The 12,239-nt window shown below is 35.6% G+C and overlaps 2 protein-coding genes and 1 long non-coding RNA gene across 3 annotated transcripts; 2 read left to right on the top strand and 1 right to left on the bottom strand.

Annotated features, from left to right (window-relative positions):
• Positions 1–2,284: 2,284 nt before the first annotated feature.
• On the bottom strand, positions 2,285–4,007 carry LOC110802376 (60S ribosomal protein L37a). The gene is made up of 5 exons (XM_022007828.2): positions 3,893–4,007; positions 3,263–3,302; positions 2,905–2,993; positions 2,736–2,818; positions 2,285–2,644 (listed from the first exon to the last, which is right to left on the bottom strand). Exons 1-5 carry the CDS (start codon positions 3,893–3,895, stop codon positions 2,581–2,583), a joined length of 279 nt encoding a protein of 92 aa, XP_021863520.1. The 5' UTR covers positions 3,896–4,007; the 3' UTR covers positions 2,285–2,580.
• Positions 4,008–4,954: 947 nt separating this feature from the next.
• Positions 4,955–8,764, top strand: LOC110802385 (uncharacterized). The gene is made up of 3 exons (XR_002537147.2): positions 4,955–6,315; positions 6,395–6,527; positions 6,627–8,764. It is a non-coding gene; the product is annotated as an uncharacterized lncRNA (long non-coding RNA).
• Positions 8,765–9,346: 582 nt separating this feature from the next.
• On the top strand, positions 9,347–12,137 carry LOC110802344 (cytochrome P450 736A117). The gene is made up of 2 exons (XM_022007800.2): positions 9,347–10,373; positions 11,128–12,137. The coding sequence occupies exons 1-2, from the start codon at positions 9,423–9,425 to the stop codon at positions 11,749–11,751; spliced, it is 1,575 nt and encodes a 524-aa protein (XP_021863492.1). The 5' UTR covers positions 9,347–9,422; the 3' UTR covers positions 11,752–12,137.
• The last annotated feature ends 102 nt before the right edge of the window (positions 12,138–12,239 follow it).

Here is a 12,239-nt window from a genome sequence, read left to right as displayed (position 1 = left end):
ACAAACCAAAGTAATGATAACACCTTTTCACAAACAAAATCAGAGTACGCTATACATCAAATTCATTCCATCACAAGTTCACAACAGTCACAGTGATCAGCAATATTTTCGAGCAACCGGCTGATATAAGTTGTAACTGGTCAAGGATTATCTGAATCCGAGTATGTCAAGTATATATCTGTCCTCTAGCTAAAGAAATTTAAGGTCAAAATCTGTTGCGTTGCCCATTTACAAGAGTATACCTTCTGAAATCGTACTTGACTTCAGTGAGTCATTTTATCAAGCAGTTGGTGTGCACCCAATTAACCTTCCATAATACATTAACAAAGTTTGCTCAAGATAAGCACACAAACCATCCTCGTTTTTGAAACCCTTTTCTGCAATCAATCTTCCATGTTACCTGCAATTATCCAGACTCCAAAGAAGATTGAGAATTTGAGATAATGCTTGAATCTTGAGCTTTCCTTCCCCTCCCCTCTTTACCATTAAATGCTTAAGCTTTCAAAACCAAGAAGCCTAAAGTAACCAGACACTGATTTACACAATTCAATTGCTATGTTTGATTTCTCCAATCTTACTCACTGAAGTATTCCGGCCACTTTGGATCTTTGCTAGTGCGATAATCAACGTTGATGTCAAGCGAGGTTGAGATAGTAGATCAAATCTCGTCCCGTATGGCCGTATGCAATATTTGCTTGTGCATAATACAAGTTGGCATTGGCACGTATACTCACATTAACATGTACGAGCCCGTATGACGTATCGAAGTGGCCAACCCTACCGGCCTAGGGTCCGTATAAGTATAAATGTGATACCAACTACCAAGTCTACAAACCTTGACTAATCAAGTTTTCGCTTTTCAACCCCATAGGCGAACCTCTCTTTAAACGGACTACTCCGTATCTTTTATACTACATTACTACTTCATTATATTAACAATGTGATGGATGCACGGTCTATCTGGGTGCACCATAAACGTATTCAAGGTAAATGTTTAATTTTTCATGGATGATGAGGAATTGAGGACACGTGAAATTGACTTAAATCTTTTGAGTATAAAACAATCTGATGTGTTCGAGGAGGTAGCGGTTGATAACATAAACTACCATTAAGGTCGATCGACAAATGGTGTAATGGAAGACAAAAGCCTGCATTTGCGAGGTTTTCTGGTAAGATTCAAGGCATGCTAACAGCAACTGCTATTGTTTAGCAGATTTATAAAGGGAATAAGGGAACTATACAAGTCCATTTCCAAAGCAGTTGAACAATCCACTTACAAAGTTACATTGGCTTATGATCAACAACAACAACAAGGCCTTAGTCCCAAAATGATTTGGGGTCGGCTAACATGAATCGTCGTAGTAAATCGTCATTGTAACCAATCAAACCAGTCACCAATCAAACCAGAAAGGTGCAGGAAGTAAAAAGAAAAACGGAAGGAAGAGAAGCTGGAATTCATGAAAGTAAGACAAGAGCAAAATGTATATATATTATAGAAGAAATATTGTAACAGATAATAAAAAAAAATAAGTAAAATTTAAAATAAATGAATAAGTAAAATAAATACATTTCAAAATAAGTAAAGTTTACATTGGCTTATGATCATCACTGGTAAAATAAAATGACCCAACTAATTGCTTGTGCTCATTATTACATGTGAAACGGCATATAACGCTCCATTTCAGATCAACAGTCTACAGGAAACAGCAACAACGTTCCTTTTCAGATCAACAGTTTAGAGGAAACAGCAAATAACGTTCCTTTTCAGATCAATAATAGGGGTGAATTCCTCCTTCTGCCTCACATGGAATCCTCATCAGAGGCATTGAGTTAATGTTAATGCAGTACTTCAGTTAAAGAGCTTGATAACTAGTCAAGGTTTAGGGTAAGGTTTTATTTAACTTATTAAAGCTCCATTAAATGATGCTTTTTGGAAACTTCACCGTTCATACCCTAATACTTCCATTTCCATAGAAGTATAGAACTGCAGACACATCACCTCTAACTTGTGAACCAAACACCATAACAAAACATAGCCACACGCTCGCAAATCTGACAGAATCAGCTCTCACTAGCATGCAGTATGTTAGCAACTGATGCAATCCCCACTAACATAAAAGTTATTGCAAGTACTAACTTGTTTTCTATGAAAATGCAGCCAATGCAGGGTACACAGACAATGAGGCAATACAGCCTCTAATCTAGCTCACTGTGCCAACTGCAAAGTGCTAAACATGTATGAAACACTAGGGCTATAACTCGGTCTCCATTTTTTAATGCCAAATTTCAAGCAAAACATAAATGCATAATTCATATGAAGCACCAACAAGAACAAAAACACAGGGCTATCCCAAACTCATCAACCAATCCACAACCCAATCCCGGATTAAATCTCCTTTACAAAAGATCAGCGAAAATCGGCAGAACAATTGCTTTCGAAGTGTTGAAACTCAAATATCTACTGAAATTAGGATTCCTCAGAATAACAAAGTAAAGGGAGAACCAACAGAATTCAGAAGTAACAAACACAAACTCTCTATTCCTCTAATTGTTTTCAAAAGATAAGCACTAGTGAGAGATCTAACTCTCAGTCTGCTCCCTGAGCCTCCTGATTGTACTTCTCACTGTCACTGCACTGGCGGTGCTGTTCAAACATAGAAAACAAATAAGTAAAGAAATAAAAACAATGAAATTATTATGTACAATTAGCATAAATTTATGAAGAGATCCCCTACTTCAAAGTGTAAGCACCACCAGCCTTGACCTTCCCACAATCCTTGCATCCCCAGATACCAACAGCCTGTCTCTTCACGGCGTACTGCATCATAGTGTTTTTACAATCAGACATAAAAAATTAAGTTGATCAGACCATAGATAGATATTGATTAAAGAATGGAGCTTTACCTTTCCGCAGAACTCACAAAAGTACTTGCTGTGTTGACTCACCTCCATCTTCTTAATCTGCTTACGCAGACTGGCACCATATCGGGTACCTAAACAACACAATGATATTAATTAATTGTGATAACAAAAGTAATAACTCACTCCTAATTCAAAATTAATCAAACAGGAAAAGTCTTGAACTAACTTCTCATTATAAATATGAAGCAGTTCTAGACAAAAATATATCAAATGCATAATATCAAGAATGCCAGATATGATTTCTTGTTTCCCTCACTGATGTCAAAGACTCTATTCCAATCAAATGGCATTATGTTATGCAATATGACATCAAACACAACATGATCACAGCAGAACTCACCGTATTTCCCGACAATACCGACCTTCTTGGTTCTCTTGGCCTGTATGCATCAACAACATTCAAATTTAAAAGTGGCGAACAGAAAAAATTTACAGAACTATAATGAGCATTACTAACTCAACTCAGCTCACCCAAAATTGTACAACAAACAAATGGCATCAATAACAAAAAAATAAACAATGCAAAAATTGCAACTCTCTCGCTATTCAGTTCAGTTCAATCAAGGGCTTATTTCAACCTAAAAAACATTGTCCGAGCATAAACCCTAGAACATTTTGTCAATCTACACACCCATAATTAATACGGCGTGACAATGATATTATCATGCCAATAACATAACATCGTATAGTATCAATATATTATAAACAAATCTTAAAGAAAAGACTCCATAATCATGAATCTCAAACATGTAGAAAACAACCCCTAAAAATTGACCCAAATCCACAGATTCCAAAATTTAATTGCATAAACCCTAGAAATCTTCGATTTCAACCCCAAAGCCAAAAATTAAGCTCACAATCGGCATGAACATGATAATACAAAACCCCCCACATCAAATCAAAAACAAAGTACCAGTCATTTGACATTCCACAGATTCCAAATGAAGAGAGAGGAGGAGAGAGAAATTACCATGGTTGGGGAGTCGACGGCGTGCAGAGAAAACGAAGAAGAAAAAAACAGCGAACTTAATAAAATAGGATTGGGTTAGGGTTAGTAGATTTACAGTCCACTTTTGCTTCTTTGGGCTTTTAATGGGTGTATGGGTGGATTGTCAATTTGTCATTATATTCATGGTTGGCCCATTGCTCACTATGATAATTCTCAAATTACCTTTTCTTTATTTAAAATTGATAAAAGTAAAAAAAAAAAAAAAATTGACATAGATAAAAGTAAAATTTGTGATCATAATTTGTAGTGCTCAAAATAAAAAAAATTCGAAAATCATTAATGAGAAGAGTGGATAAAAAAGTGAAAGATGATCGATTTTAGGTGTACTCTTATCAAGTTAGTGTTGTTAGTGCGACCCATATAAGAGATCTTAGTCAAATAGATTCTATACTATTTAAATTGGTGTCGTTAGTATATATATTGTGCTTGAATAATATAATTTTAAGTTACGATTCTCTTTATAAAAAAACATAGGGTTATTTTGATTCGAAAATTTAATATTATATCTAAAAAAATTAGTGTCTAATTTATTATGGTAACTTTGTGAATGATAAAGGTTATTATGTATGTCCCTTCAAAAAAAAAAAGGTTATTATGTATGTGAAATGACTCAATTAGTGCTAGTTGGCTTTGGGGTCCACAATATTATTGTTGTGGACCTGGTCCATACAAAATTAATCCCCTAATAAAACTCACATTGGAGTGTATATTTTTTTTTCCGGAAAAATGGAGATATTCCGTGTTAATCTCATTGATTTGAAAACATTTCAACTAAATGCAATTTTGAGAATATTTTGCTTGAAAATTGTAGGTAATTATAATCTTATTTGTTGATTGTGTATTTGTAGTTTTTTACTACTCATATTTAGTAATTGAAGTCTAGTCGTTGATTGTACATTACACAGTAATTGAAGTTTATTGTACAATACTAGCTATGTGCTTTTCTATGATTGCTGATGTATTACAAAAATGCAATATTATTTATTTGCAAGTGATTGACCGGATATTTATATTTGCACACTGTGTGTTAATAGATGTTATTTATATAATGCTAGTTGTTGATCGCATATTACGTAGTTATTGATGTATTATGAAAATACAACGTCGATTGTACATGATGTGGCCCTCATTTAAGACCATGTGGATGTACTTAAGGCTCATTAATACGGATTTTTCATGAATTACCCCTGATGTTTGACTTTATTTACTAAATACCATCGTAATTTCGGGTATTCACCATATACCCCTGAGGTTTTGTAAACGTGCGCATTATACCCTTAATGACCATTTTCCGTCAACTCCTTTTACTTTTCCGCTATAAATTTTTTATGAAATGTCTTCGAGATTTTACTTTATTCACCAAATACCCTTAAGTCGTGCAAGAAAATGAAACCTCATGGGTATATGGTGAATACCTGAAATTACGAGGGTATTTGGTGAATAAAGTTAAACCTCAGAGCATTTCATAAAAATCCGTACTTAATACTTCCTCCAATTTTAATACTCGCAACGTTTGTGGTTTTTACTCTATTCACATATTCTACTTTGACCATTATTAGTGATTTATAGGTAAGATAAACATAGTCACGTGGGATCTCGTTAGATTCATCTTAATGTGTATTTTCAAAATATTAACTTTTTATAATTTTAACTTGAAGAGAATTAAAGATAATGATAATCAAAGTTGTGTATTGACATGCGTGAAAGTGACAAACGTGAGTGATACGGAGTACCTAGTTTAGTCATTAAGGGTATACTTGTAATTAAAAAGGGCAGAAAGACTAACCCCCTAGACATGGAGAACAAAACATTTTTTCCATTTATCCTTCTTGGTACGTTAATCACAAGATAAGGTCCACTAGGGGAGAAAACAGTTGCAAACTTGCAATGTCATTGTCAAATATCTCAACTGGGTCACCACAATAGATATCTACAAACTTTTGTAAAAGACGGTCTTACAGGAAAGACCGCCTTGATGGCACATCAACTGCCACACAAGCTGCCAGGTGAAATGCTAACGTCAGCATCAAAAATAAAAATATATATAATATTTATGATTTATTTTCATTTCATTTTCCAAAACCTAATTCGTTTCTTTCTCTCTCCTAAATTCTCTGCCCCTCTCTCTCTCCTAAAAGAAGAATTGCTCCTCTCTCCTCCGTAACTAAAGGATCGGTGGCGATGGTGGAACTGCCGATCTTTCGGCGGCGTCAGGCTTAATTGTCGGTCCTCCACCGCGCCTCGTGTCGGATTATCGTCGTTTAACGTCAAAGCGGCCGCAGGTACGGTGGTTTTCGTCGACAAATCCGAAGCGGAGACGATTGTTTTGAAGTTCAGGATACTCGAAGCCGCCACCGCCGTAATCAAACTGCCGGAAACTTCAGGTGTTTATTGCTTTTAGGTTTTTTATTTTAATTTTTTTGAAACTTTAAGCTTATTGGATTTGTGGTGTTCGGTTGGTAGGTAGCGAGCAGTGGTGATAGAGGAAGGAGATCGACTCGTGGTGCGACACGGAAAATAATTTCCTCAACCATGTCAATCGTCGTCTCCGTCGTCGTTCGATTCAACTCGCTCTTGTTGATGGTGGCTTGTTGAGGTAATTCTTCATTTAGTTAGGTTTTTTACTTTTAAGTTTGTGTTTTGGAATGTCGATAGAATTTGATTGATTTTTGATGTATGTGATGTTATCTCGCAGCGGCAAGCCTGAGTTCCTCCTCTTTCTGAAAAAACAGTGTGCAAACCAGCTCCATTTTGTTGGTCTTGCGGCGGTGGCGGATGTGACTTGCTGTTGGTTGTGCGGTGTTGTTGGTGGTGTTCGAATGTTTGAACAAATTGCAGAAATAAGTTTGATATTTGAAAGATTATGTTGTTGTTGTTGGTAGGTGGTGATGATGTTGTTGTTGATGTTGTTGGTAGGTTATGATGATGTTGTTGTTGGATACACTATACAATCAGTGATGTAGACATGTAGTAGTGTTGCTGATGCTTTGTTGGATGTCTTTAGATGTCTTGACAGAGGTGAAGTTCAGAATGGCAGCTTGGTAGCCTCTTCGTTCGTTCATCTCCAGATTTAGTTAATGATTTATGTAATAATTTTAGTTAATTTCGTGTAAGCTATGTTTAATTTTGTTTTAAGTTGAGAAAAAATCCATTTTAGTTAAGAAATAAAATTGTTTAGTTATTTTTTTGTATTTATCTCAATTTTTATAATTTGTATTTTGGTGTTGGGCTTCCTAGTTATGAATAACTTTGTTTTTTTTTTTAGTTATGAATAAATGCTTTTTAGTTAAGATTAAATTTGTATTAGTTAAGATTAAATTTCTAAGGTGTAGTTATTATTTCTCGAGTATTAGTTAAGATTTTTTGAGTACTAGTTACGATTTTTTGAGTTTAGTTAAGAATAGTTTTGTTTTAGTTAAGAATAATTTTGTTTTATTTAAGTTACAATTGTTATAGTTAAGAATAGTTTCGTTTTAGTTATGAAAATTTTTGTTGTAATTAAAATAATTTTGTTTTAGTTAATTTGAAATTCAATTAGTTAAGCAATATAACCAATTAGTTAAGTACTAGAACTAATTAGTTAAACAACGAAATCAATTAGTTAAACACTATGACCAATTAGTTAAACATTGGAACTAATTAGTTAAGCACCGTGACAAATTAGTTGATCATTGGAACTAATTAGTAAAGCGATACAACCAATTAGTTAAACATTGGAACTAATTAGTTAAGCGATACAACCAATTAGTTAAACACTATGACCAATTAGTTAAACATTGGAACTAATTAGTTAAGCACCGTGACCAATTAGTTGATCATTGGAACTAATTAGTTAAGCGATACAACCAATTAGTTCAGTAATGAAACTAATTAGTTAAGTAATGCAATCAATTAGTTAATCAATGGAACCAATTAGTTAAGGAATTGAACCAATTACTTAAAGAATGGAACCAACTAGTTAAGCAATGGAACCAATTAGTTAATCAATGGAACTAATTAGTTAAGCAATGGAATAAATTAGTTAATCAATGAAACCAATAAATTTACAGTTATAAAGAAAGTATATGTTAAGCCTAGAATTTAATTAGTTAAGCAATAAAACAATTAGTTAAACTATTAAACCAATAAGTTAATCAATGGAACCAATTAGTTAAACAATGAAATCAGTTAGTTAAACAATGAAATCAATTAGTTAAACAATGGAACTAATTAGTTAAGCACTAGAACCAACTAGTTAAGTAATGAAACCAATTAGTTAAACAATGAAATTAGTTAGTTAAGCAATGCAACCAATTAGTTAAGTAATAGAAGGAATTAGTTAAAGCAATGTAACTAATTAGTTAAACAATGTAACCAATTAGTTAAGCAATAGAAGGAATTAGTTAAGTAATGTAATGTGCACGATTGATGAACTTTCTTTATTTGATTGTTAAGCTTGAAATTAAATTCAATTAGTTAAGCATGAAATTAAATTAGTTAAACAATAAAACCAATTAGTTAAATAATTAAACTACTTAGTACAATATTGAAATCAATTAGTCAAGTACTGAATCCAATTAGTTAATCAGTAAGAATAATTAGTTAAGTATTAAGATTAATTAGTTAAGTACTGAGATTAATTAAATTTTAACTAAAAAATGGAGAGAAATGCTACTCCATAGTCCATACTTTAAAAAAAAAAAAAAAAAAAAAAGAGAAATTGCACTAATGAGTAATGACAATGACGAAGCAAAATTTTGAAATGAATTCCTTCTCAAATCCCAACAACCCACAACAACAACACGAACAACCCACCACAATTTTTGGCGTCAAACAAGTAGATCTCACGGCATGAAGAACACGAACGAAATCTGGCGGCGGAAATTCCAACAAGCAAATGACGCCACAACTCAGGAAAAGGGAGGAGATCATGGTGGAGGAGCAAAATCTCCTCCTTGCCGCCTATAAAAATGTCATCGGAGCTCACCGTGTTTCATGGCACATCATCTCTTCGATCTACAGGAGAGTCGCACATCTTGCAACGGCAGTGAGAAGGTGAAGGAGACGACGGAAGCGGCGGCAAGGATGTGACCGTGACGACGAGTCGGCGGCGTGGTCGAGTTCTGGTGGAGAGAGAGGGAGAGAGCTTTGGAGGAGAGAGACTGAGAGCCAAAGAGTTTAGAGAGGCGTTTGCAGAAAATGAGAGGAGAGAGAAAAAAAATATTTATACCGCGCGTGAGTTCACGCGCGCGTGGTTTTCCACCCCGGTCTTTCCTACACGCGCTTGTAAGGCGGTCTTACCGAAAAGCTGCTGCTAGATATCACTCTGAAGTCTGAACCTTCAATTATGGTAAATAAAAAATAAAAACTGCGACATAGTTCCTATAAAAGTATAAATCATAAATTATGGGCTTATCATGACACATGGACACATACTCCTCTTAAGTTCTACCTTGGGCAACAGAGCCCCAAAATTTCACCAGTTATCAGAGACTACAGCAAAATCTTACAGATGATTCCCAGTATTCTGCAGTTGCTGGAGAAACAACTGAGGTTCATCTTCTTCCAACCATTGACACTTCTACCATTCATCCTCTTCTTGTTCTTCTTCTACAAATGGATTCAATTACAAACAAATTCAAGAAAAAACTTGCCTCCTTCTCCACCAAAGCTACCAATTCTAGGCAATATACACCAGCTTGGCACTCACCCTCACCGCTCTCTCAGATTGATGTCTGAAAAATATGGAGATCTCATGATGATTCAACTCGGCAGTGTGCCAACAATCGTCGTCTCCTCTGCACGAGCAGCCCGTGAGATCATGGTAACTCATGACATAATATTTGCCAACAGGCCAATGTCAAAGAAAGGTGAGAGGCTTCTGTACAATTACAAGGATCTTGTGGGAGCACCTTATGGAGAGTATTGGAGGCAGCTGAAGAGTATATGTGTACTTCACCTCTTAAGCAACAAAAGAGTTCGGTCTTTTCGCAGTGTAAGGGAAGAAGAAACAGATGCTCTGATTGAGAAAATCAGAAGAGCAGAATCATCCCCAGTGAATTTAAGCGAGATGTTTATCGAGTTCACGAATGATACGATATGCAGGGTTGCCTTTGGAAGGAAGTATATTGGGACAGAAGATGGTATAAACTTCAGTGAGGTCATGAAAGAGTTTAACAGGGTACTAGCTGAATTTAATGTTGGAGATTTTATACCATGGTTAGCTTGGATTGATCGACTGAATGGATGGGATGCAAAAGTTGATAAGATTGCTAAAGAGTTTGATCGATTTCTCGAAAAGGTAGTTAAAGAACACCAGGATCGCTTAGATGGTTGCAGAAAGAATGAAGAGTGTGACAGTGAAGAAAAAGTGAAGGACTTTGTGGATGTTTTACTTGAAGTTCAGAAGGATCAAACACCTCACTTTCCCATAGACAGAGACAGCATAAAAGCCCTCATACTGGTAAGTGTGTGATTTACTCGATAGTTCACAAACTGCTAAATGTTAAAATTCATTTTTTATATATCTAATAAGCTTTCTCTCGTAACATCTAAGTAAAACAGAACTGTATTACTGTAATATAAAAACTTGTATATGTACATGTTATTCTAGGTGTTCACTATTTGATTTCAACTGATATGGTTTACATCACTCTAACAGCATAATTTTTCTGATATTACATGCTCAATTTCTCAAGGAGCCAAGTATTGGATGAGCATAGTGCGAGTCCGGCAGAAGTGCCAACTTCATATACTAATTTACGCTCATCAGTTGTCTTAATAATTAATCAAAGCTATCAGTGAATTGGCAACCAAGGAGGAGGGGAGGGTCTTTCAAATTCTGCTATTCACTCACACGAGTTTTGGGATTGTTTTGACTCTTGGGTCTTGAAAAAAATGGGTTTATGGTGTGGACATTACAGAAAAAGACCCCTGATACTCATCTATGACAAAAGTCGAAACCACAGGACAAACAGAGATAGAACCAGGTCATATGAATATCTCTGTTTGTCTATTTTTTTTTAAAAGAGATTGTGACTGTAGTATTGGTGGACTAATTGTAAAGAGAGAGTTTATACCAAACACCAATGCTAATGTAGGCCAATTGTAGTTTGTAGAGTTTAGAGTGCTAATTCTGCTTAACGAACATATGATTATCTTAGTATCTTACATTCTTACTACCTTATCTAACTATATGAAGTAATTGTCCAACACAGGATATGTTTTCTGCTGGAACTGATACAACTTCCACCTTATTAGAATGGGCGATGACAGAACTATTAAGGCACCCTAAAATTATGAAAGAACTGCAAAAAGAAGTGAGAGATATTACCGTAGCAGAAGCAGCTGTAAACGAAGAAGACTTGGAGCGTATGAAGTACTTGAAAGCTGTAATCAAGGAGACTCTACGGCTACATCTTCCAGTTCCTCTGCTGATACCCCGACAATCAACCAAAGATACCAACATATATGGCTATAACATTCCTGCAAGAACAGGAGTTATTATAAACGGTTGGGCAATCCACAGAGATCCCGCTTCTTGGGATGAACCTGAAAAGTTCAATCCAGAAAGGTTCTTAAATTCTCCAACAGATTTCAGAGGGCACGACCTCCAGTTCATTCCTTTTGGAGCTGGTAGAAGGATGTGCCCAGGAATTTCTTTTGCAATGGCAAGCAGTCAGCTTTTATTAGCAAATCTCATGCATAAGTTTGATTGGACGTTGCCCCGTGGAGCAGAAGGTGAGACCTTGGACATGAGTGAGAACTTTGGGATCAATATGCACAGAGGTACTCCACTTTTTTGTGTTGCAAAAGTTCGTAGTGCAGCTGCAGCTAACTGAAGGCTCTGCATATAATTACTCTGAGTTGTGAGCACCAAATACATGGGCAGCAAACAGCACAAAAATCTATTACAAATTGGAGTTGTATGCAAGGAACAAGTCAATCAATTTCTACAAATTTTATGCATTTAGTTTCTCATTTTCCCATTCCTTTCCTCTTGCTTTCCTAATATAAAAAGTCACCAAAAACTGGTTAAAATTTTTATTGTACACGTCACCGAGTGCACGCAAGAGCTTTTGAACTACCACCACCATATCTTAAGCAATTGAAAATGATCTACAGATATTAGAGAACTGTTTTTAAATTTTACATTACGTATCATCCTATCCCGGCATATCTAAAGAGATTATGTGGTTCCTAGCTTAAAAAGGGATAGTTTTGTAGTAAAAACACCCAAGATCGAACCAAATGATCCAACCCCACTTATGCCCCCTCCTTCCCCCCCCCCCCCCCCCCCCCCCACCCACCAAAAAAAAAAAACCTAAGG

This window comes from Spinacia oleracea, chromosome 1, assembly GCF_020520425.1.
Source record: "Spinacia oleracea cultivar Varoflay chromosome 1, BTI_SOV_V1, whole genome shotgun sequence".
Classification (NCBI taxonomy): Eukaryota; Viridiplantae; Streptophyta; class Magnoliopsida; order Caryophyllales; family Amaranthaceae; genus Spinacia; species Spinacia oleracea.
The sequence above is the reverse complement of the archived record's forward strand: the minus strand, read 5'-3'. Positions and strand labels throughout refer to the sequence as shown.

Bases quoted from the DNA above. Each gene is read 5' to 3' on its own strand.
- LOC110802376 (XM_022007828.2), bottom strand. The intron at 2,819-2,904 runs GTAAAGCTCCAT...ACTATGATGCAG, and splicing joins TTTGTGAGTTCTGCGGAAAG to TACGCCGTGAAGAGACAGGC. The intron at 2,645-2,735 runs GTAGGGGATCTC...ATGTTTGAACAG, and splicing joins GGTGGTGCTTACACTTTGAA to CACCGCCAGTGCAGTGACAG.
- LOC110802344 (XM_022007800.2), top strand. From the start codon at position 9,423: ATGATTCCCAGTATTCTGCAGTTGCTGGAGAAACAACTGAGGTTCATC. The intron at 10,374-11,127 runs GTAAGTGTGTGA...TGTCCAACACAG, and splicing joins GCATAAAAGCCCTCATACTG to GATATGTTTTCTGCTGGAAC.